Genomic DNA, 25689 nt, shown 5'->3' with positions numbered 1-25689 from the left:
TGGCGGTGAGAGCCAGAGGGGGCGGCGCTCCAGCGCCCTCTATGGACGAACCGCCACTGGATCGCATGAGTCTTCAGACCCATGCGATCCGATTCTATTGGATTTCACAGTTCACATGGCGTTCTGCGAACCATTTTGGGGTTGTCATTAACAATATATAATGTAATAACATTTTCAGTTGCGTGTCCAAATCAAGGTAGTATCACCAGATTTTACTTTAATTAACCACTTAAAGACTGCCTACCGCACATTTATTGTGGCAGGGTGGCTTTATTGCAATGGACAATGGGGGCATGCGCGCCAATTGGAGGGGGAGACAATCAGTGGGTCCGGTGGACCCGATGTCTGCCGGCCACTCTCGATCGCTCCCCAGAAAGACAGACCAGACAATCCACCACACAGTTAGCAAGCACCTAACCCTTTGATCGCCCCTGATGTTAACCCCTCTCCTGCTAGTGCCATTAGTACAGTAACAGTGCATATTTTTAACACTGATCACTGTAATATAGTCACTGGTTCCCTTAGGCCTCGTACAGACGGGCAAACATGTACGATGAAAACGGTCCGCCGGACCGTTTTCAGCGTACATGCCCGCCCGGAGATTTCTGTATGATGGCTGTACACACCATCATACAGAAATCCGCGCGTACACGATACGCGGCGATGAGGCCGCGCGGCCCTGGCAGTTCAATGCTTCCAAGCATACGTCAAAGTCATTTGACACATGCGAGGGATGGTGGCCTCTCGGACATGTACGGTATATCTGTACAGACGACCGAACATGTCCGACGGGCAGGATTCCAGCGGGCATGTTTCTAAGCAAGTTTAGAAACATTTGCCCGCTCGAAAACGGTCTGGCGGGCAATTGTACGCTGGAATCCTGTCCGCTCGGCTGTACAGACGACTGAACATGTCAGCAAACATGTTCGGTCGTGTGTACGGGGCCAAAAAGGTGTCAATAGTGTCAGTTAGGTGTCCGATTTGTCCGCCGCAATGTCGAAATCCCACTAAAATATCGCTGATCGCTACCATTACTAGCAAAAAAAATAAAGATGCATTAAATATATCCCATAGTTTGTAGACGCTATACCAATCAATATATGCATATTGGATTTTTTTTTTTACCAAAAGTATGTAGCAGAATACATATTGGCCTAAATTGATATATTTTATAGCAGTAAGTAAAAAATATATATATATATTTTTGTTGTCGCTCTTTCTTTGTCACTATTTGTTTGTTTATAGAGCAAAAAAAAAAAACTGAAGAGGTGATCAAATACCACCAAAAGAAAGCTCAGTTTGTGGGAAAAAGGTCGTCAATTTTATTTGGGTACAGTGCTACACGACTGCACAATTGTCAGAGTAACGTATAGCAAAAAATGGCCTGATCATTAAGGGGGTAAAACCTTCCGGGGCTGAAGTGGTTAAAGCTGCAGAATTATTGTGATTTTGAAAAAAAATGTTTATGTTTTTAACAGGTATAAAGCTTATATGAGATGTTAGCAGTTGGTATTATATATACCTGAAGTGTGCTGTTTTGTGACCTATTTACTGCTGTCTGATCTCAGTAGACATTCTCATCTGGTCATTCTCGTGGTATTTCCCACTCATATCCCAGATTCTGCAGTTTCCTGCTGAAGACCATGCCGAGGTCCAACAAAAATACAATTGTTTGGTCTTTGAATTGTGTAGCCACTTAAATTAATGTACACACGATCGGTTTTCCCGTCGGGGAAAAAAACTGATGTTTTTTAAGATGGAATTCCGCTCAAGCCTACCTTGCATACACACGGTCACACACAGGTTCGGTGAACTTTTGACTGCCAAGAACGCGGTGACGTAAAAGACTACGATGAGCCGAGAAAATTAAGTTCTATGCTTCTGAGCATGCGTTGATTTGTTTCCGAGCGTGCGTCGGAATTTTGCGCGTCAGGAAATTGTACACACAACAGGAAATTCTGATCTGATTTTTTCCTGACGGGAAAATAGAGAACCTGCTCTCTATCTTTTTCCAGCAGTTTTCCCTATTGGAAAAAGTCTGATGGAGCATACACAGTTGCAGGACCACAGTTTTGTTGCCAGAATGTTCGATCGTCTGTACGCGGCATTAGATTTGAACCATGCAGTTGTATAAAAATGTGATTGATTGTATGCTTTTTGTGTGTTTATTTCATCAGGACCTCCATTGGCACTAGAAGATGACAACAACGCCACCATTGATACAGTAGTGGGGGGGACTCTAAACCTGACAGTGACCCTGAAACCTGGACTGCCAGCAAAATTCTATTGGAAACATACCCTCTTTAGCCAAAGCAAGAAATCAATCCAAAGCCGGGAATCCTCAGTGAGCAGCACGGATTTTAGTTCTAGTTACGTGATCCGAGACTTGACTGTGAATGATGCTGGAAAATATGAATGCATAGCCGAGAATGCAATTGGAACTCAGAGCTTCCTCTTCACTGTCAGTGTGACTGAAAGTGAGTCTATTATAACGTCTATATCTAAGAAATATAAATAAAGTTTTAAAATCTTTATTTGTAAACACTGTTAAAGAAGAACTTGAAATGAATGGCATCACAATGCATAGTGATTAGGGGTGAGCCGAACACCCCCTGGTTTGGTTCGCACCAGAACTTGCGAACAGACAAAAAAATTGTGCGAACACCATCAAAGATTATGGAACGTGAACGTGAAAAAATAAAAAGTGTTCATTATAAAGGCTTATATGCAAGTTATTGCCATAAACAGTGTTTGGGGACACGGGTACGGCCCCAGGTGACATCAATGCAAAAAAAAGTTGTTAAAATTGCTTAACGTGAAACAATAAAAATGAAATTTTCCTTTAAATATTCTGCCTGGGGGTCCCCTTAGTATGAATGTAAAGTAGCGCCTCTTTCCCATGTTTATAACAGTACCACAGCAAAAGGACATTTCTAAAGGAAAAAATGTAATTTAAAATTGCTTGTGACTGGAATGTATTGCCGGACCCCGGCAATATATATAAAAATCATTGAAAAAAATGGGTGGGTTTCCCCCCAGTCCATTGCCAGGGCCTTCGGGTCTGGTATTGATATTAAAGGGGAACTCCATGCTAAATGGTAAAAAAAATGGCGTGGGGGTCCCCCCAAAATCCATACCAGACCCTTATCCGAGCACGCAAACTGTCAGGCCGCAGGAAAAGGGGGGGGGTGAGAGAGCGCTCCCCCCTCCTGAACCGTACCAGGTCACAGTACATAATTTTAGCACTGATCACTGCATTAGTGTCACTGGTCCCCAAAAAGTTTAAAAAAGTGTCAGGTGTCCGATTTGTCCACCTCAATATCGCAGTCCCACTAGAAGTCACCAATCACTGCTATTACTAATAAAGAATAATAATAAAGTAAATAAACACATCCTATAGTTTGTAGACGGTATAACTTTTGCGCAAACCAATCAATATACGCTTATTGGGATTTTCATCCAAAAATATGTAGCAGAATACATATTGGCCTAAATTTTCACATTTTTCTATTGGATATGTTTTATAGCAGAAAGTAAAAAATATTATTATTTTTTTCCAAATTTTTGGCCTTTTTTTTTAGCACAAAAAATAAAAACCGCAGAGGTGATCAAATACCACCAAAAGAAAGCTTTATTTGTGGGGGGAAAAAAAACGATTTGGGTACATCGTCACACAACCGCTCAATTGTCAGTTAAAGTAACGCATGGCCTGGTCATGTTGGGGAGATGGGGGGGGGGGGCGGGGGTAAACCTTCCGGAGCTGAAGTCGTTAAAAGAAAATCGAAGGGCTACAGTTTGGGGACAGCTGCATTTGTAAGGGCTCTTTCACACGGAGCGGATCCGTATTGATCTGCTCCGTTAGCCCGTTTCGCTCAGCGGGGATTCCTCTGTAAATCCCGGCTGAGCTGTCGGCGGACAGGGCAGTCCCCGCACACAGTGCAGAGACCGCCCTGTCTCTCCTCCGCTCTCCCCTATGGGGAATTGGATGAATACGGACCGTGTGTCCGTATTCATCCGATCAGTTCCGCCGGACGGAAGAAAAATAGGGTTTTCTTCCTCCGCAAAAGCGGATCTTTGCGGACGCGGATGGTTGCGGACGTTAGCAGATGCATCATCCGCTAACGTCTGCAATCCCATAGGGATACATTACAAGTCCGTAAACGGACTTGTAATAAACGGACCGTTTGTCCGTAGGTGTGAAAGGGCCCTAAAGCTCAGTTCCACGTGTATCAATTTGCCTGTAGCATGACGCCTACATGCTTCCAGGCAGATCCACAGATGTATAAAAAGGACAGATTACACATAATAATCTTCTGTCTTTTACCTGGGTTTACATCCCTTTCCCTGCAATCTTAACATTGTAAATAACAGATTATGGCAGATTTAGATTGGTGTAAATCATCCCCCCCAAAAAAATTCACCAAACAATAGGGAGAAAAAGTCTTTGTATTTTCTCAATAGATCCTTTTAGAATATATTTTGCTAGTATTTATATAGCAAAAATTAATACAGAAGAATTTTATAAAAAGGTAAAACTGCTAGAATTGACACCATTGTGTTTTTTTACATTTGTTTCACAGATGTTGCTCCTAAGGATGGCTTGAGTGGTGGTGCAATAGCTGGTATTGTTATCGGGGTTTTGGCCGGTGTTACTTTAATTGGAATTGCTGTGTTCTTCATTGTGAAAAGTGAGTTTTTTTTTTTTCCAAATTTGACTTTTTTTTTTAAACTTAATTGTGTTCATTTTAAACTTCATTGTGTTCATTTTTCACTGTTCTGCTTAAAACCAAATTCTGGGATAAAGCTAACTAGTCTTAAAGCAGTTAGCTGAAGGCTGAAGGCTTTGTTACTCTCATACATTCAATGGGGCTGAGCAATGCTCTGGGTGTCTTATGGACACACAGAGCGGGGCTAGGGAGGGAACATGCACAAGCATTCCCATAGCGAGCGACTTGTTATGGCGGCACTCAGCAGGGGGGATGAGCCAGGAGCATGGGATCCAAGAAGAGAAGGCTTAGGGCTGCTCTGTGCAAAACTATTGCACAGAGCAAGTAAGTATAACACATTTTGTTATTTTAGGCTGGGTTCACACTGCAGTCGAAAACTGCTCATAGCAGGGGTCCGGTGCGTCCCTGTTCTCCATTTCAGGGATGAATCAGGGACAAATTTTTTCCTCAATTCAGACCTGAAATGGACCAGAAGACGCACAGGATTCCTGTGCAAGCAGCTCCGGAGCCGCCACAGATGTGTGAACCAGTTCCACTCTCCTGTCATGCGAATTGGACGCGGTGAAACCAACATCCAATTCGCACTGGTGTGAACCCAGCTTTAAAGTGATATTAAAGGTTCAAGTATTTTTTTTTTAAATAACAAACATAACAGACTTACCACCACTGTGCAGTTTGTTTTGCACAGAATGGCCCTGATCCTCCTCTTCTGGGGTCCCACGGCGGCTCTCGCGGCGCCTCCACTCACTAGATAACTCCCTCTGGGTAACTCTCTCCCAAGACATTGGAATGTCCATAGACATTGGATTTGATTGACAGCAGCAGGAGCCAATGGCTGCATTGCTATCACTCTATCCAATGAAGAGCTGAGAAGCCGTGGAGAGATTGATGCAAAATCGCACCCACGGAAATTTGGTGCTCAGGCAAGTAAAACGAGGGGGGCTAGGGGGCCGGACACTGCAAGGTGTTTTTTCACCTTAATGCATAGGATGCATTAAGGCGAAAAAACATGAAGGTTTACAACCCCTCTAAGGGGGGAAAAAAATGAGCCTTTAGTATGACTTCAAAATTGCATGTTAACATCCGTACCTTTTCCAGACAGAAAAGCCTCTGAAACGCTCCTCCTCTGATTTAATTTCACTTTGCTGATGACTTTCTCTGACTTCATCACTAAGCCTCACCTACTGTCCATTGAGAGTGCCCTTGCTAAGCATTGAAGCAGTTTTACTGCATATTGACATAGAGGATGGCAGGACAGTGAATCTAAATCAGAAAGTGGTACAGAAAAAAATGTTTCTGAATTATAATGGTAATAGCTGGCATCTCAGAGTCTTAGGCAGGATGGTTTAAATTATAAAATGGAGTTCATGTTCACTGTGCTTGGCTGTTTGTCTTCTGCTTCCAACCATTGTGCCATCTGCACACTTGCTATCAATTTACTTTTATTCCTTTAATTCTCTGTCCCCTGTTCAACACCACTGCATGCAATCTCTACACCTTACGCAAAAAAACTATCAGATCATTTTGTTTTCTTGGCTACTAATAAAAGTAATTCTGATAAAGAACGACTTTATTCACCTATTAATTACATATTAACTGAGACTCTGGTTGGTAGATTCCAACATTAGGTTGGGCTCCCCAGAGATGGATTAGGGTTCAATAGGTCCCTGAGCAAGGAAACAGCTGCCTTCTCTCTCATCACTTCAATTGAAATGGAAAAGAATTTACCCGTATTTGTATAAGACGACCTCATAATTTTACCTTTTTTTAACGATTTTTTGCCTGTACTCACCGTACAAGACGACCCCCCCCCTTCCGAGGTTTCCGACGCTTCATATTTCCTCCTTCTGGAGCCATATTCTTCTTCCTTCTTGCTGGAGCCAATCACGGCGAGCAATTTTTTCTATTAATGAATACAAAGTTTGCTTAGATTGGCAGAGGTTGTAACATCATAAGCCCAATCCTCTGACTCTCAAAGCCAATTCCGAGCAGGCTATTGTATGTAGCCTGCTCGGATTGGCATAGGTTGTTACTCCAATCCAAGCAGGCTCTTAGCCGGATTCAGGTAGCTGTGCCTATCTATAGGCGGGCGTAGCGTATCTCAGATACACTACGCCGCCGTAAGTTAGTGCGGCAGGTCCTGTATTCACAAAGAAGTTGCGCTCTAACTTACGGCGGCGTAGTGTAACTGGGCCAGCGTAAGCCCGCCTAATTCAAAATAGGCTGGTTGGGGGCGTGTTCTATGCAAAATACTTGTGACCCCACGGATTTGACGTTTCTAATGCATGCGCCGTCTGTGGATGTATCCCAGTGCGCATGCTCCAAATTACGCCACAAAGACTCATTGGTTTCGACGTGAACATAAATTACGCCCAGCCCCATTCACGGACAACTTAAGCAAACAGCGTATGAGGTCGTATGAGGCCTACTGATACGCCGTCGTAACTGTACCTGAATCCAGCTATCTGTATTCATTTGAATACATCGCTCACCGGGATTGGCCAAGAGGTATATACTGTATGTAGCCAAAGCTACATACAGTATAACCGCACAACCAGCAGGCATCCGAGCAGCTTACCTGGCGTACAAGACGACCCCTGCTTTTTGGACAGTTTTTTAAAGTGTAAAAGCTAGTCTTATACGCCAGCAAATAAACAAGACATTTTTAGTCAGTTGATAGAAGTTGTGCTTATCACCCTGGTTTACTGCAGGAGTATGATGGTTCTACCTGGGCCCAACCGACATCCACCAGGTCCTAGATTACTACCTAAGGCCCCTTTCACATGGGTGCCTCCGCTATGCTAGACTTGGAGGATGTCTCTGCTGATGTCGCTGAGCAGGTGGATGACAGGTTTGCTATGCATAGCAGACATGGATACAGTCCCACTTTCCTCTATGGGGCAATCAAATGGAAACAGACCGTGTGTCCGTTTCCATCCAATGCCACCTGATCCGATCTGCTGGACAGATGGAAAATAGGACCACAATCCTTCTGTTTTTGTCAGACAGGATCAGATGGTGGTAGGTGTCAGCGCTGACATTTTCCACTCCATAGAGGACAATGGAGAGTCCGATCAGGTCTGCCTGAAAAACTGACAGGTGGACCTGATCAAGCAGCCTGTGTGAGAGGGGCCTAATGGATAATTGGGCTCTGGTGCTGCCTTACCTTAATTGAGTTTGAGCTTAGGTGATACACACACACACACACTCATCTGACACTGGTTACATTTACTCCAACCAACAGGCTTCTTACTTTCTACTCAAAAGTGGAAAACCATATAAATAATAAATTTACTATTACTTTACATATGCTTAATGATACAGTATCAAAACCCTCTGTGTTGTATTATAATTTTATTCTCATCTTGTTTTTGTTTCCCAAGACTTTATGAAGCATTGATCATTATACTCAATAGGTTAAAAAAATTATAATTTTGTAATGACTTATTACTATATGTCAACTATGACGTTCTAAGGTATCCTGTAATTTGAGGACCCTTAAAACAGAATATATATAAAATTAGAATAATCTAAGTACTTCACATTATCAGATCTCCACACTGTATCATGTCAAAAATCCTTGCACCAGCCCTGTCGCTGAAATAACTTTGTAGACAATATGCGGTCTAACAAGACGAACAACCAAGTTGTTTGTTTTGGTTGAAGTACTCAAAAAAAACAATTGCTCATAGTCCTCTGTAATAACTGATATACGGGATTTTACATTTTGATCTAGAAGACATATACATATAGACCTTTGAGAAGGATTCATATTTTACACAAAGCCAGTCAGGTGGGGAACCAGATCTTAGTTTTTCTGTTTAAAATTTAGAAAATTCAACTCTATTGTCATTCATAGACATAAAAAGTTTGGAAAATGCTCTAGAGGAAATTGTATTGGAGCTAATTTATGAAAAGTATAACATGAGAAAGAACGCTTAATACATCAAAACCAATCAGCTTCCAACTATTCCAGTTTAAATATGGAACAAGGATGATTACTAGTTGCTGTAGAGCAGGGGTGCCCAACCAGTGGCCTGGGGGCCACATGTGCCCCGCGGAGCCCTCTGATGTGGCCCGCGGCCTCCTGCTCTGGGATGGTGCATCCCAGCCCAGATTTCCGGTCGCTGACCCCCAATCCCAGAGCATCAGTTTTGTAAATGAAGCCAGTGGTAGAGGAAGCAAGTTGCTGCAGAGCTGCGTAAGTCAATGCTTCCTGTATAGCGCTGGCTCCTGTCACAGGCGGAGTAATACCAAATGCACATCTGTTCTGTAGTGATTACTGGGCTGCTTTCAAACTGATACACAGATGCATAGCAGTACACCTGCAGGTTACCTTCATTGAATCACAGACTTCTGTTATTACCTGCAGGTTTGGTGCACTTATTGAAAGTTCACCACACTTGCAGGATATAATAGACGTCTATGGCAAAGTGCAGCTAACCCGCAGGAAAGCCACAGGTGCGCTGTGCTGCATCCACTGTGTAGGTAAACCGCAGCACATCAGTGTGAAAGCAGCCTTAAGCCTTTTTTACGCAATCGGTCTGACCCATTCAGACCCTCCATTCAACGCTATTGAACTGCAGATGTAAACTGACTTGTGTCTGATTACACCCGCCTACCTCCAATCCAATCTGCTAAAAAAAACTAAAGGGGATCTGTCCCATTCCATCTGGGAGGATCGATGGCCCCATAGAGTAGAGTGGGCTGTGTCTTCTCTGCATATGCAGAGTGAACACGAACCTGTCATCTGCCCGCTCTGATCATTGTGGCACGACCGGTTACTAAGTCACTTAAGTGGCCCTCGCTCTTCAAAAGGTTGGGCACCCCTGCTGTAGAGTGTAGACAATATGTATTTTAATCAGCACGCTTACACTGCTACATGTCCACTCCCAGTTTTAGATGTGAAGCATACCTTTATAAAATGTGAACAAGCAGAGATAAGATTCATGCAGATATTTATCTTGGCATTTCTGCTGTATTTCATCTGTATTTCTGAATATTCTTTACTTCCTTATCCTCTCACCAACTAAAATGTTTCTATATCCTACAGAAACAGATATTGGGCGTAACAAAAGGTAAGTCACATATGTACAAATAGGCTTTTTTTCTCTCAAAGGTGGGGGTCACACTGCTTTAATAGAGTCTCTTTACTTTGTGTCTTTGCCTACATCTATGAGCTGGGGCTTTAAAACTGGTACAAACCAAGTCTGGGCACAAGGAACACTTGCCCCCCTCCCCCCCATACAGAGTTGTCATGTGGAGAGATGGGAAGTGAGTATAGTCCTATGCTTTTTTGGACTGTCTCAAAGAGCTGAGAGTTATATTAGAATTTAGGCATCTACAGATTAAAAATTGTAAGTACAGTGGAACCTCTTAAAAATCCTAACTCGGTTTGCGAGTGTTGTCTCGCAAAACAAGCAGGATTCAGGCCAAAGCATTGTGCATTACCGCGCTTGGCCTGAGGTGGGGGGGGTGCCGAAGCCGAGTGGAGCCGAACGGCGCCAATCCCAACCGATCTGCGCCATTCAGAGCCGTTTGGAAATGCTAGGAAAGACACGGAAATACTCCATTCCTGAGACTTTATGAAGTCTGCCAAGGTCAGCCGGGCTGTCCTCGGGCCTTTCCGGCTGTTTTAGAGGCTCTCTGGCACTCCCCCACCTCTGGTCGCATGTGGTATTGCATGCCATTGAAGTTAATGCGGAACAAATTATTTTCGTTTCCATTGACTTCAATGGGGAAACTCGCTTTGATGTGCAAGTACTTTGGATTACGAGCATTCTCCTGGAACGGATTATGCTCGTAATCTGAGGTTCCGCTGTACTATAATTCAAGGGCCAATACGCTTTGAATTTACTTGGTTCTGTATAGGTTCTAGCAAGCTGGATCACATTTAGCTTTTTCGATGTCTGGAGGAATATTGATAGGGACCCATACCCTTCCTGCTCAGTTTTTAACTCATCTTAGGTCCTAAAAGAATCAGTATAAGAAGGGACTCCTATGGTAGGAGGAGCTGTGACCTTTTAAGGGGATACTTTGAGGGACAAAAGAATACAGCCTACCATTGCTCAATCAATCTTGGTTGCCCTAACAGTGCATAGATGCAAAGCTACCAATAATTACAAGGGACTTCTTGCATTTACTTTCTGTGCATGGAAATATTTACATATAAGTTATAATAATGGCTTGATTTAGATTTAGTGATTTTATTTTAAGAGCAAAGAAATTTGTAAAGAAAAAAAAGAACACACAAACTACCCCTTTACTGAGAAACAGAAGGCCTATTTGTTACATAGGTGTGAAAACTCACTGTCTGTCACTTCAATGTTTAAAATAATTTACAATTTAAAATAGTAATTATTGTTATAATTTTAAGTAACTATGCCTTTCAAAAAAAGTGAGACTTTTTTTAAAAAACAACTAAAATTCCGTAATTTGTGATTATCTTATTAAAGTGTATAAAACAACAATAAGGCCGCGTACACACGGTCGGTCCAAACCGATAAAAACTGACTGAAGAACCTTTTCATCGGTCCAAACCGATCGTGTGTGTGCCCCATTGGTCAGTTATCCTTCGGTCAAAAATTGTAGAACTTGCTTTAAAATTTAACCGATGGACGCCTAACCGATAAATCAAAACCGATGGTTAGTATGCGAAAGCATCGGTAAAAACCCGCGCATGCTCAGAATCAAATCGACGCATGCTTGGAAGCATTGAACTTCATTTTTCTCTGCACGTCGTCGTGTTTTAAGTCACCGCGTTGGACTTGATCGTTTTTTTTAACTGATGGTGTGTAGGCACATCAGACCATCAGTCAGCTTCATCGGTTAACCGATGACAACGGTCCTTCGGACCGTTCTCACCGGATGGACTGATTGTGTGTACGGGGCCTAAGCTGTAAGAATGAACACCCAATTATCTATTTGACAAAAATGATTTAATATGGACTAATCCACTGATGTTTTTAAGGTTTGTTGGGCAAAGCGTTGAGGGGTTAGAACCTCTTAGATTTTTTATTTTATTTTTTACAAATTTCCCATCACTTCCTGTCCAAGCAATAGAGAATCAGATCATCTTTTTTTTTTTTTTACTGTTGTCCAAGTGTGTCTGTCCCAATGACATTGGTTCCTCTCATTTTCTGTCTGAGTGACACTAGGTCGGAAACTGTAAATCTAATAACAGCAGAGGTTCCAACCATTGCCTACCTATCTAAAACTAAAAAAGTTTTGGCTGAAGTTTCAGTTTACAATTTTTTATGGTGTAGCTCTTTCTGCACTGATGGTTTGTCGGGGTATGTTTCTACCAAAATGTATTTTACGACACAACCAAACCCCCCCCCCCCCTCCCCCTCCCCTTAACCTAAGTCTTTATCCAAATTTTCCTATTGAGTAGGCATGTGCATTTCGTTTCGTTCCGAATCGAAATTCGGACACATTTTTCATTATTCGGACATTCGGATGCATACGAATTCCCGAATTGTAATATTAACGAATTTAACCGAATCCGAACGAACGTTTTCGAATCGAAAACCCGCGGACGAAATTCGATCGAACATCGAAAACAAATTCTATGCAAATCAAATTCGAAAACAATTCGATAATTAAACAAATTCGAATGAAAATTGAAAGCAAATTTGAATCAAAATCTAAAAAATATAAATCGATTTCGAAAAAAGAATACAATAAAATAGAATATAAAATAATAAAACAATAGAATGAAAATCAAATAGTAAAGAACAGAATGGAATTTAATAGAATGTAATCAAATACAATAGAATATGACCTGGCTTTTTCTATCTATCTTGCATCTATCTTCCATTTTCTGAAACTCAAAATTGATATAGAATGAACCCAAATTCGAATAGAAAAATATTAGAAGAGTAGAAATATATATATATATATATATATATATATATATATATATATATATATATATATATATATATATATATATATATATATATATATATATATATATATATATATATATATATATATATATTTTTTTTTTTTTTCTGCTCTATTCTAATATTTTTCTATTCGAATTTGAGTTCATTCTATATGAATTTTGAATTTCAGAAAATGGAAGATAGATGCAAGATAGATAGAAAAAGCCAGGTCATATTCTATTGTATTTGATTACATTCTATTAAATTCCATTCTGTTCTTTACTATTCTTTGATTTTCATTCTATTATTTTATTGTATTCTTTTTTAGAAATCGATTTATATTTTTTAGATTTTGATTCAAATTTGCTTTAAATTTTCATTCGAATTTGTTTTCGAATCGAATTTGTTTTCGAATCGAAATGTTTTCTAATTCAATTCGAATAGAATTTGTTTTCGAATCCGGTCGAAATATTTTCGAATTCGACCGTATTTTTCGAAATTCGATTGAAAACGAACGAATTCCGAAAACAAATTTAACACATGTAACAAATCTAACTTAACGAAATTAATTAAATAACGAATTAAAACAAAACAAAACACATTTTTCCCTTTTGCACATGCCTACTATTGAGCTTGCTCTGGTTCTTTTTCTGCTTACTCTTACCTTCCTGTCTTCTAACTTCTAACTGTAATGTCTTCTTCGTCATATTGGAAAATGTGTTTGTGTACACCTGACTTGGGGAGATATTAATGTTTTATACTGCTGCATCTTAACTCAGTCTAATGTAGGCGAGTTGCTGCTATGTCGACATCAACCGATTCGCTATGTCCCTATTAGATGTTGCTACTTTCTTATTGGTTTGTGTACCAGCCTATTCTTACTGTACAACATTTTGTTGTTGGATTTGTTCTGCCCTGTCTGATGTACTCAATAAAATCTTTAAATGGAAAAAAATATATATTTTAACTAACTTGCATTTTAAAACCAGTCCAGTGAAAGCATATGAAACTGGTTTTCAATTACTTCTCTAGTTTGTTTTTCAATTGTATTACTTCCTTATTTGATCAAAGTGTCCAATGTTTCATGAACGTTTAACCTTGACAAATTACACAGTTTCTAATGATAAGAATTAGACCTTGGTTTCTAAAACTGTTCTGAGCTCTCTGTGTATTCAAGGCCACTTCCTCTTTGAGCTATACTGTTTTACACAGAATAACGCTGCACCAAATTTGTTGAAAGCCTACTAAAACCAGCCAGATAGCATGAGATACCCTTGCTGAATATGTAATTATATATATTCTTTTTATTTATTTATATTTATTTTTTGTGTCAAAAAAACGGCTTTATATACTCACTGGCCACTTTACAGCAGGGGAAAAAATTCCTTCCTGATTTTCTCTGGATCAACTTTACCTATAAGGCCGCGTACACACGATCGGTCATAACTGATGAAAACTGACTGAAGGACAGTTTCATCGGTTAACCGATGAATCTGACTGATGGTCTGATGTGCCTACACACCATCGGTTAAAAAAAACGATCGTGTCAGAACGCGGTGACGTAAAACACAATTCAAGTTCAATGCTTCCAAGCATGCGTCGACTTGATTCTGAGCATGCACGGCTTTTTGACCGATGCTTTTGCATACTAATGATTGGTTTTGACCCATCAGTTAGGCGTCCATCGGTTCAATTTTAAAGCAAGTTCTCTTTTTTTTGACTGAAGGATAACTGACCGATGGGGCCCACACACGATCGGTTTGGACCGATGAAACGGTCCTTCAGTAAGTTTTCATCAGGTTTTGACCGATCGTGTGTACGCGGCCTTAATGTTATTATCCAGGTATATTCTGTACATTTAGGAAAGAATGCAGGCCTTTTTTAAAGCAATCTACTGAGCTGGCCAGAACCACCTCTGGAGGGAGTCTATTCCACATTTTCACAGCTCTTACTGTGAAGAAACTTTTACGTATTTAGAAATGAAATCTTTTTTCCCTCTAGACGTAAAGAGTGCCACCTTGTCCTCTGTGATGAGCTTAAAGTGAATAACTCAACACCAAGTTCACTATCTGGACCCCTTATATATTTGTACATGTTGATCATATCCCCCGCTAATCTCTTCCTCAAGAAAGAATACATTCAGTTTCTCGATTCCTTCCTCATAGCTGAGTTCCTCCATGCCTCTTATCAGTTTGGTTGCCCTTCTCTGAACTTTCTCCAGTTCCCCGATATCCTTTTTGAGAACTAGTGCCCAAAACTCAACTGCATATTCCAGGTGAGGTCTTACTAATGATTTGTACAGGGGCAAAATTATCTCTCTCTCTCTCTGGAGTCCATACCTCTCTTAATACAAGAAAGGACTTTTCTCACTTTGGAACCGCAGCTTGGCATTGCATGCTAATATTGCGCTTATGATCTACCAAAACACCCAGATTGTTCTCCACTATGGATTCCCCCAGTTGTACTCCCCCTAGTATGTATGATACATGCATATTCTTAGCCCCCAAGTGCATAACTTTACATCAACATTAAACCTCATTTGCCACACAGTTGCCCAATTAGACAGTGCATTGAGGTTGGCTTGAAAATTGAAGACATCCTGTAAGGACGTTATTCCACTCCATAGCTTGGTGTCATCTGCAAACACTGAAATGGTACTTTTGATCTCAGACCCAATATCATTTATAAAGGTATTCAAAAGTAAAAGTCCCAGCACTGAACCTTGGGGTACACCACTAATAACCTGAGACCATTCAGAGTAAGAATTGTTAACCAATACTCTCTTAATTCGTTTTTTTTAACCAGTTTTCTTTTCTTTTTTTTATTCTTTCTTTTTACAGGGAAAAAAAACATATAGCCAGATTCACAAATAGTTACGTCGGCGTATCAGTAGATATGCCGACGTAACTCGGAATCTAAGTCGTCGTAAGTTTAAGTGTATGCTCAAACTGAGATGCACTTAAACCTAGCTAAGATACGACGGCCTGCGCCGTCGTAACTTAGGGTGCAATTTTTCCGCTGGGCGCTAGGTGGCGCTTCCGTTGAGTTCGGCGTAGAATATGTAAATGACTAGATACGCCGATTCACGAACGTACGTGCGCCTGTCGCAGTAAAGATACGCCGTTTACGTAAGGCGTTTTCCGGGGTAAAGTTATTCCAACAAATAGCTGGCCTAGCCAATGTTAAGTATGGGTGTCGTTCCCACGTCGAAATTTTAAAATTTTACGTCGTTTGCGTAAGTCGTTCGTGAATGGGGGCTGGACGTAATTTACGTTCACGTCAAAACCAATACGTCCTTGCGGCGTACTTTGGAGCAATACACACTAGGGCTGCGCATCTTCACCGGTCTCACGATTTGATGCGATTACGATTATCAAGTCCACGATTCGATTCGATTTGATTCCGCGATGCATCACGATGCATCAAGATTAATACCCAAGTGCCCATGCTTTTCAACTTTTCATCAAAAAATAAATTCAAGCAGTCAGAAATTGAATAAAAATATATTTATTTGTATTTGCTATTTAAATATACCAAGTTCCCTGCATAATCATATAGCAAAGTCTGAATGAACAAAACAGTGCAGCAGACAACAGTATTTATTTAAAACAGTACTGTCTGTAACATTAAACTCTTGTGTTGGGCTGGCCTGGTTCAGTTAGTTTATAAGTTTTACAATAATTTTACTATATATATTAAATAATAAATATATTAAAAACAGTAACGCCTACATCTCTACAAATTTAGGAGCACTTCCAGTTCCTGACTGGCAAACATCACAATGAGTCAGTGTCAGTGAACCTATAACAGTCAGTGACTGTGTTATAGGTTCACTCACTGTGATGTTTTCCAGTCAAGAACTGTCTGTCACACAGTTGTGTTGCAGAACTTCCTGGTTCACCGTGATTGTTTTAGTACCAGCAGCACCACCACCCCCTAAACCAAGGCCGCAAATTTGTACACTTGGTGCAAAGGGATTAATGAATAGGAATACAGAATATGTATGTAATAATGGCAATCCAATCACCAGCATTATATTATTTACTTTAGTATGTATATTTTACAGTACACTGCGAGTCCACACAATGCATCAGCGATACAGATTATTAATCTATATCTCTGATGCATTGTGTGGACTCGGAGTGGGCTGTAAAATGTAAATACTAAATATAATGCTGGTGATTGCTGGATTGCCATTATTCCAATAATTCCATACATATTCTGTATTCCTATCCATTAATCCCTTGCACCAAGTTTAACCTCTTGGGACCCGCGCTATAGTCAAATGACGGCTACAGCGCGGATCCAAAAATCCAAGTGGAGGTCAATTGACGTCCGCCCCTTTGCGCGTTCCCCGTGCGCGCTCCAGAGTGCGCAGCGGGGAACTGCTGTGCTGGCCGTGTCCCTTGGACACAGCCAATCACAGATCGCCGCGAACGGCCAATCAGAGTGGCTGTTTGCGATGCGATCTGTGCGGCCAATGAGAGATGATCTCATATGTAAACATATGAGATCATTTCTCATTGCCGTTTTACACAGAGACAGCGGTGGTGTCTCTGGAGAGGAGACCGATCTGTGTCTCTTGTACATATGGACATAGATCCGTCACCTCCCCCCCAGTCACCCCCTTCCCCCACAGTTAGAACACTAATTAGGGTACACATTTAACCCCTTCCTCACCCCCTAGTGTTAACCCCTTCAATGCCAGTCACATTTATACTGTAATTAGTGCATATTTATAGCACTGATCGCAGTATAAATGTGAATGGCGCCAAAAATGTGTCAAAAGTGTCCGATGTGTCCGCCATAACGTCGCAGTCCCAATAAAAATCGCAGATCGCCGCCATTTCTAGTAAAAAAAAAAATAATAAAAAATAATAATTCTGTCCCTTATTTTGTAGGCGCTATAACTTTTGCGCAAACCAGTCGCTTATTGCGATTTTTTTTTTTTTACCAAAAATATGTAGAAGAATACGTATCGGCCTAAACTGAGAAAAAAAATTTTTTTTTGTTTTTTTAAATTGGGATATTTATTATAGCAACAAGTAAAAAATATTGTATTTTTTTCAAAATTGTCGCTCTTTTTTGTTTACAGCGCAAAAAATAAAAACCGCACAGGCGATAAAATACCACCAAAAGAAAGCTCTATTTGTGGGGAAAAAAGGACGTCAATTTTGTTTGGGAGCCACGTCGCACGACTGCGCAATTGTTAGTTAAAGCGACGCAGTGCCAAAAGCTGAAATTTCACCTGGGCAGGAGGGGGGTATATGTGCCCAGTAAGCAAGTGGTTAAGTTATATTATATCTCAGTTTAATACAGTAACACTTACTGAGTGTACTTGTGTGTGTCAGTGACATTGAGTCACCTACCTGATTAATGATGATGCGATGACGACGACGTACGACGACGGTGGTGGTGGTGGGTGGCACTGGTGCAGTGGTGGCACTGGCTGGCTGCTGGTGAACTACTGGACTCAGTTCTCCTCCTCTCCTGCTGTCTGTGATGACGGAGTCTGAGGACAGGGCAGATGACAAGTTTAGTACAGTGACAGTCTGTAAGTGACAGTGACACCGTGACTGGATGCATGACCAAAATGACTTCAAGACTAAACGTTTGGCCTGCATTCTGCAATACAGAAATGTAGTAATTCGTTCCCCAGCACAAAATCTACTGACATTTGTAAAAAAAACAGATTTCATAACTTACAGTACGCTCAAAGAAAACAAAAATGTCATAACTTTACACTCAGTGTAAGTTATGAAATGTTAGTTTTCTTTACAAATGTCAGTAGATTTTGTGCTGGGGTACAAATGAAATTACTACATTTCTGTATTGCAGGCCAAACGTTTAGTCTTTAAATCATTTTGGTCATAATGCATCCGGTCACGGTGTCTGTACTGAGGAGAAGATAATACTACACTGTTGTTTTTTGTGCAGAAGGGTATTTTTTTACTTACTGTGTGTGCTCAGTTGTGCTGCACTGCAGTGAGTGTGTGGCACTGGCGGGCGGCAGCGGCTGTGGCCTAGCTCGGGTCTCTCGTCTCTCCCCAGTGCAGTCTCCATCTCCACTGTCTGTGACCTGTCCTGCTGCTGTGTGAGCCGAGTACGTCGGTGAAGGTCTCCTCTCCCCCTGCAACACAGCCTGTCAGTGCCTATCTCACTCTGTGCTGTTGTAACCGTGGAGGAGAGCTGCCTGGTAGCACTCTGAGCGGCGCGCACTCCAGGGGGGGGGGGGGGGGGGTTACCGCTGTGCTGCTGTCTGACGTCCGGCTCCTCCTCTCCTCACGACTCGAGGAGTGCGACCCAGGCGAAGGGAGAAGAAGTCGGCGGGAAAAAAGGCGCCAGAAGTTCGGCTCCACTCGGCTCTCCGCGACAGCACGCGACGATGACGTCATCAACATGCATCGATTATTTAAAGCTACAGCATCGATGCAGAATCGCCGGCGGTCGAATATCGATGCATCGATTCTCCGATTATATTTAACAGCCCTAATGTACACGGACAGCGCATGCGCCGTTCATAAAAAACGTCAATCACGTCGGGTCACAAGTTATTTCCATAAAACACGCCCCCCATCCTCATTTGAATTAGGCGTGCTTACGCCGGCCCCATTTACGCTACGCCGCCATAAGTTAGGAGGCAAGTGCATTGTGAATACAGTACTTGCCTCTCTGATGCGCTACGCCGCCTTAAAGATGCGGCGCTCAACCTGAATCTGGCTAATTATACCATTACATCATACATATTCCAAGTCAGTGAATTTACCACAGTAAGTGCACAATTTCCAAACATATATATACTTCGTAGACTATCTTAGCCATTCTACATCGGTATGAATGAATAAATGAATGAAAAACTTATAAAGCGCGGCGCATGCGAACTGAATCGCTTCTGGGCGCTAGTTGTTCGTGTCTCGTGTCACATCAAAAGAGCAGAGTTTTGATCTGTCTTCTGAAAGTCAGGTGGTTTTCCTCCAACCGAATGCTGGTTGGTAAAGCGTTCCATAGTCTAGGACCCTGAAAAGCAAACCTTCTTTCTCCTTTGGACTTGTATTTGGTTTTTGGTACCCTGACCAGATTTTGGTCGGTGGATCGCAGAACGCGATTCGAATTGTGAGGTTCTATCTTGTCGCAAAGATATTGCGGAGCCTTCCCATGGATGCACTTATGTGTCAGGCAGAGTGCTTTAAATGCAATTCTGTCTTTTACTGGCAGCCAGTGAAGGGTTCTCAACGAAGGTGAGATTGATTCCCATTTTTTTTTCCGAGTCACCAGTCTGGCGGCCGTATTCTGAACGACTTGCAGACGGGAGATTTGGTACTTTGGGAGTCCGAGGTACAGGGCGTTAGCATAGTCCAGTCTGGAATTCACGATTGTTCCCACCACGACTGCTACGTCTTCTTTGGGGATAAATGGAATAAGTCTGCGTAGTAGGCGCAACAGATGGTGCGCTCCGCTGACTACTGACCCTATTTGTGCGTCCATTGTCATGAAGGTGTCGAAGATGACCCCGAGACTTTTGACTTTGGAGCTAGGGGTGATGATTTGGCCCAGAATGGGCGGGGGTATACCTCATAGATTTCAGTTCCCCTGTTGTTTTAATCATAATACCCAAAATAGTACCATTTCCAGTGGTTGTAACATGGGAACCTTCATATCATCTGCCATAGCCCCCCCCAACCTTTCCCCATTCCACACACTAATAGAGGCTGACCCCTGACTGACATGTCTGCCCCATTATAATCAAATTCACCCCCCCTCCTCAATCCTAGTTTAAATAATACTCCAGCCTTGCCATACACCTCTCCCCAGCACAGCAGACCATTTAGGTGCAAACCATCTTTAGCATATAGGTTGCACCCCAATGAAAAGTCAGCCCAGTGCTTTAAAAACTCAAATTCTTCCTTCTTATGCCGCGTACACACTGTCGTTTTTTGTGATGAAAAAAAACGATATTTTTAAAAACGTCATTTAAAATGACAGTGTGTGGGGAAAACGTTGTTTTATGTCTTCTGAAAAACGACAAAAAAAAATTTGAGCATGCTTCAATTTTTTATGTCGTTTTTCAAAATGTGATTTTTTGTGTCATTTAAAATGATAGTGTGTGGGTAAGACGACGTTTAAAACAACGTTTTTAAACCCGCGCATGCTCAGAAGCAAGTTATGACGCGAGCTTGAATGGAACAAAGTGCCGTCGTACGTACTGAACGTAACCGCGCTTTGCTAGAGCATTTTGAAAAAACGATGGTGTGTAGGCAGTCGTTTTTTAAAATGAAGTTTGAAAAACGTCGGTGTGTTTCATGATAAAAAACGTTGTTTTATTTCATCACAAAAAATGATTGTGTGTACGCGGCATTACACCAGGTCTTTAGCCATGCATTCAGTTCTCTAATATCCCCCGGTCTTTCCTGTTTTGTGCTCGGCTCATATTTCAGAGAATATCACCCTGGAGGTCCTTCCTTTTAACTTGCAGCCTAGTCCATATATAAATTTCCAGTCAACAGATGAAATTGTAGGCTCTTTTTATTCAATTTCTCCGCTAATCTTAGCTGCTCTGTTGAAAAAAAAAAATGGTTGTTTTATACAGAACTCACAGGCATCAGCTCCAATTGAATGAGTCACAGCATTGACCTTTTAATTAGAGAGAAAAGTTCTGGAATAAAACAGGTCCTGCTGTGCTTGTTCTGTCGAAAATCCATAAATGGCTCTGTAATAGCAGTATTGGGAATGCACCCTGTAATCAATGGTTATTTGTAAGGAAAAATTCTTTAAATCATAAAAAAAATGTTTGTTTTTCTTTAAAATCTCATGAAATCCTATAGTCTGTGTGGGGTGAACGCATCATTTGAAAACAAATGTTTTTCCCAATGATAGCTTTCCAAATATATAACCTAATGTATGAACTGGTGTGGAGAACTAGCAGCATATCTAAACTAAATATAAATTCTTTCCTCTACAGAGTAACTGAACCTGAATTCCCCATAGGTAAAGTAGAAATTTTTCTTTACATAAGTAATATGTTTGTAGCATATATACAGTACTTCATCAATAACATAACATCAATGCATGAACTTCATTGACCTCTATACATTTCTCTAAACTCCACTGGAAATGTAAAGCATCTCAAGAACAATGAAGATGAACTTCCATCCAAATCTAAGAATTGCTCCACACAGTTAAAAGTCAAACGACTTTGTGTGCCATTGAGAAGGAGATTAGCTAAACCTAGGGTTGCCACGTCATCCCTTTAAAACCGAACACATATGAATTACACAGGTTCTGAGGCTAATTTAATGCAGGTAAGGCTCCAAATGAGTCTAATTACCACCTTAATTAGCCACAGAACCTGTGTAATTAATGTGTTCGGTTTTAAAGGGATAAGGCTGGGTTCACACTACTACACTACTTTCATCCTACTTTGCTCTGCTACATTGGTCCTACATTGGTCCTACATCCATCCTACTTTCATGAACAGGATACTACTTTGGTCCGACTTCAATGATATTCAATGGGCTGAAGTAGGATCAATGTAGGACCAAAAGTAGTACAGGGAGCATTTTCAAAGTCGGACCGACTTGTGTAGGACGCTACAAGACACTCTCATAGGGAAACATTGAACACAGAGCAAAGTAGGATGAAAGTAGTGTAGTAGTGTGAACCCAGCCTGAGGTGGCAACCCTAGCTACACCTGGTTGAGTTTGCAAGTCATTTGTAGGAGGGGGGTGATCCTTTTTCCAATTCAGTGATTCTGTTTTTCATTTTATTTTTATTTTATTCTTACATGTTGGTGTTATAATTTTCACTTGGATGTTATAAGTTGCACTGAGTAAATGCAGCTGGATAAAACAAAGAAATGTGTCAGTCTTCGTTTCAGGCTGCAAAGCAACAAAATATGATTATTTTAAAAGGGGGGGTGGTTCTTTTCTATACCCACTGTATATGGAACAAATGGATTACATTATGTAAAATCTATCTATCTATCTATCTATCTATCTATCTATCTATCTATCTCCCTTGAATGAGGACATATTAAAAAGAAAGTGACCTGTCACAAGATCCAGTGAAGGATTCCAGTGTTTGTTGAATACACAACGTTGTCTTTTTTATTATAAGAACTTCAAATTCAATGAAGATCAGCCATTGACATACAACCCAGAACATTCTACAGTTTATTTTTTATTGATTATATGATAGTCATTTTATTTATAATTGCATCTCATTTGGGTTTTATAACAATCCTTTTACACCATTTACATTTTATCTTTTTTTTTTAGAAACACAAGGAAATCAAACGTATGTAAATGTTCCTGAACAACACATCTATGAAACAACTTTGCCAGGCACTAAGGTAATAGAATTATTATTATTTATTTGTGTAATAAAAAAAATCTTATTAAATTCCACTAAAAGGTCACTGGAACTGGATCATGGAAACTTCCTAGAATCTCATGCTCCAATTTCTATAATAGATCCCAGAAGAAACAAATATTTAGGGTCCTTTCACACAGGCTTTCTGATCGGGTTCACCTGTCAGTTTTTCAGGCGGACCTGATCGGACCTTGTGGTCTCCTTTAGTGAGCGGTGGGTGTCCGTGGACATATATCCGCTGACAACCACTGCCATCAGATCTGATCCTGCCCGCAAATTCTAGAGAGATGGTGGTCCTTTTTTCTATCTGTCTGGCAGATCACATAGGATCGGATGAAAATGGACAGGCCAGCCTGCATAGCAGAGTGGACATGAACCTGTCATATGCCTGCTCAGTGGGGATTAGCAGAGAAATCACCCCTGAGCAAGCAGAATCCCCAAGACGGAAGCACCTACCGTATTTATCGCGGTATAACGCGCTCCCGCGTATACCGCGCACCCCTAAAGTTGCCCCGAATCCTGTGGAAATAAAGTTTTTTTTGTACTTACAGTTTTGGTGTCTTGCGCGGCGTCCATCGGCGGCCTCGTCGGGTCCGGCGTCAGTCTGCGGCTTCGGGTGTCCTCTTCGTCGGGTACGGGTCCTTCTGCGGCTTCCGGGGGTCCTCTTCGTCGGGTCCGGCGTCTGTCTGCGGCTTCGGGTGTCCTCTTCGTCGGGTCCGGCGTCCTTCTGCGGCGTCCTCGCGTCCTCCCCGCACCGAGTTTGAATACTGCGCCGACATATACCGAGCGCAGTACACTCGTGTATCGTCGGGCAGGCTCGGCAACTCTCGCGCTGACGTCCTGTACGCTCAGGACATCAGCGCGAGAGGCGCCGAGACTGCCCGAAGATACACGAGTGTACTGCGCTCGGTATATGCCGGCGCAGTATTCAAACTCGTGGAGGGAAAGCGGGTATCGGCGTATACCGCGCACCCACGATTTTCCCCTGATTTTCAGGGCAAAATAGTGCGCGGTATACGCCAATACAGTATGTTAAATGGGCCTAATTTACTCTGCAGAAATCCACTAGGTTCACACCTATGCGTTTTTTATTTTTTTTATTTTTTTCGTTTTGCAGTTTGCAGAAATGCACTACAGTTCATTTAACATGGTTTCTTATGGTGCAAGTTCACATCTATGCGTTTTGCGGCCAGTGCGTTTTTGGAAAGAGTCGGGACTTTTTTCCCACAATTCGCAGGCAATAGACTCCAATGGAACCGCACCAGAAACGCAAGTGTTGTGTTTGTGATGCGATTTTTGATGTGTTTTCCGCTTTTTATTTTATCACTGTATATAGCAGGTTGCTAAGCAGGGGGCCGGGCGGGAAGCTGGCCGCCACGTCCTTAACAACTGATAATTCATCAGCTATCAGCAGGCTTCCCCGCTGATGGCTAATTGTAAAAAACAAAGAATTGCAAACAAAACGGTGTGTGGTGCCCCCCAGGTCTATACCAGGCCCTTTGGGTCTAGTATGGATTCGGAGGGGACCCCCTGCAAAATATTTTTTTTAAATGGCGTGGGTTCCCCCCCAAAATCCATTCCAGACCCTTATTCGAGCATGTCGCCTGGCAGGTCAGAAAAAAGAGGGGAACCATGAAAGGCTGCATGCCCTCAACATGGGGGGATGGGTGCTTTGCATGGGGGCTCTGCGCCAGTGGTTGTCGGGGTCTGGGGATGGGGGTGCTTATCGGAATCTGGAAGCCCCCGTTAACAAGAGGGCCCCCAGATCCCTGCCCCCTATGTGAATGGGTATCGGGTACATTCATCTAAAAAATTGTGAAATGTTAACAGAATACAAGAGCCAGTTTTTGACAAGTCCTTTATTAAAAAAAATTGCTCCAATCTGTCTTCTTCCGCCCCTGTCTCTCTCGGTGCAGTCTTCTTCCACCGCCGCCTCTCCCAATGCTGTCTTCTCCCATCGCCATCTTCTTCTGGTGCTGTCTTCTCCCATGGGGCTCTCTTCTTCCTCACCACCGCTGCCTTCTTCCTCGCTGTCTTCTACATCGCCGCCGGTTACCCGCAAAAAAAAAAAACAGTCTTGTCCTGAAGCTGTCTTCCTCCGTTGTGATGTTCCCTGCTGTCCGGTACCTCTTATATAGCTATGGGGCATGGCCATCCAATGACGTTGCCCTGAGAGTCTGCCCCTTGTGACATCTACAAGGCATTAGGATGAAGGCAGCAGCGGTGAGGAAGAAGACCGCTCTGCGGGAGAAGACTGCACAAGAAGAAGATAAAGAAGATAGTGGCAGTAGAAGACAGCACCGGGAGAGACGGCAATGGGAGAGATGGCCCTGGGAGAGACGGAAGCGGGAGAAGACGGCTCGGAGCTATTTTTTCAAAAAAAGGACTTGTCAAAAACCGGGTCTTGTATTTTATTAACAATTCAATATTTTTTTGGTGAATGGGTAAGGGTACGCCGTACCCAATTCCCATTCACATGGGGGGGGGGTGGTATCTGGGGGCCCCCTTGTACATGCAGGCTTCCAGATTCTGATAATCCCCCCGTCTGCAGACCCCAATCAACCACCGGCCAGGGTTTACGGGAAGAGGCCCTTGTCCTTAACATGGGGACAAGGTGCTTTGGGGTGGGGGGCACAGAGTACAAAGCATCCACCCCCCATGTTGAGGGATGCGGCCTGGTATGGTTCAGGAGGGAGGAGGGCGCT

General features: G+C 42.1%; 1 protein-coding gene across 1 annotated transcript in view; it reads left to right on the top strand.

The window, feature by feature from the left end:
• LOC120922173 (carcinoembryonic antigen-related cell adhesion molecule 1-like) overlaps nt 1–22964 on the top strand; it is a gene marked incomplete at its 3' end in the record, with an annotated part of 73230 nt that extends 50266 nt beyond the window's left edge. Inside the window, exons 7-11 of the mRNA XM_040334642.1 lie at nt 2178–2477; nt 4581–4688; nt 9781–9805; nt 21576–21601; nt 22891–22964. Coding sequence (XP_040190576.1) covers nt 2178–2477; nt 4581–4688; nt 9781–9805; nt 21576–21601; nt 22891–22964 — 533 coding nt within the window. The remainder of the gene's footprint in view (nt 1–2177; nt 2478–4580; nt 4689–9780; nt 9806–21575; nt 21602–22890) is intronic.
• Between the last annotated feature and the right edge of the window lie 2725 nt (nt 22965–25689).

Source organism: Rana temporaria, unplaced genomic scaffold (assembly GCF_905171775.1).
Source record: "Rana temporaria unplaced genomic scaffold, aRanTem1.1, whole genome shotgun sequence".
Taxonomy (NCBI): Eukaryota; Metazoa; Chordata; class Amphibia; order Anura; family Ranidae; genus Rana; species Rana temporaria.
This window is presented reverse-complemented; position numbering and strand designations above follow the sequence as displayed.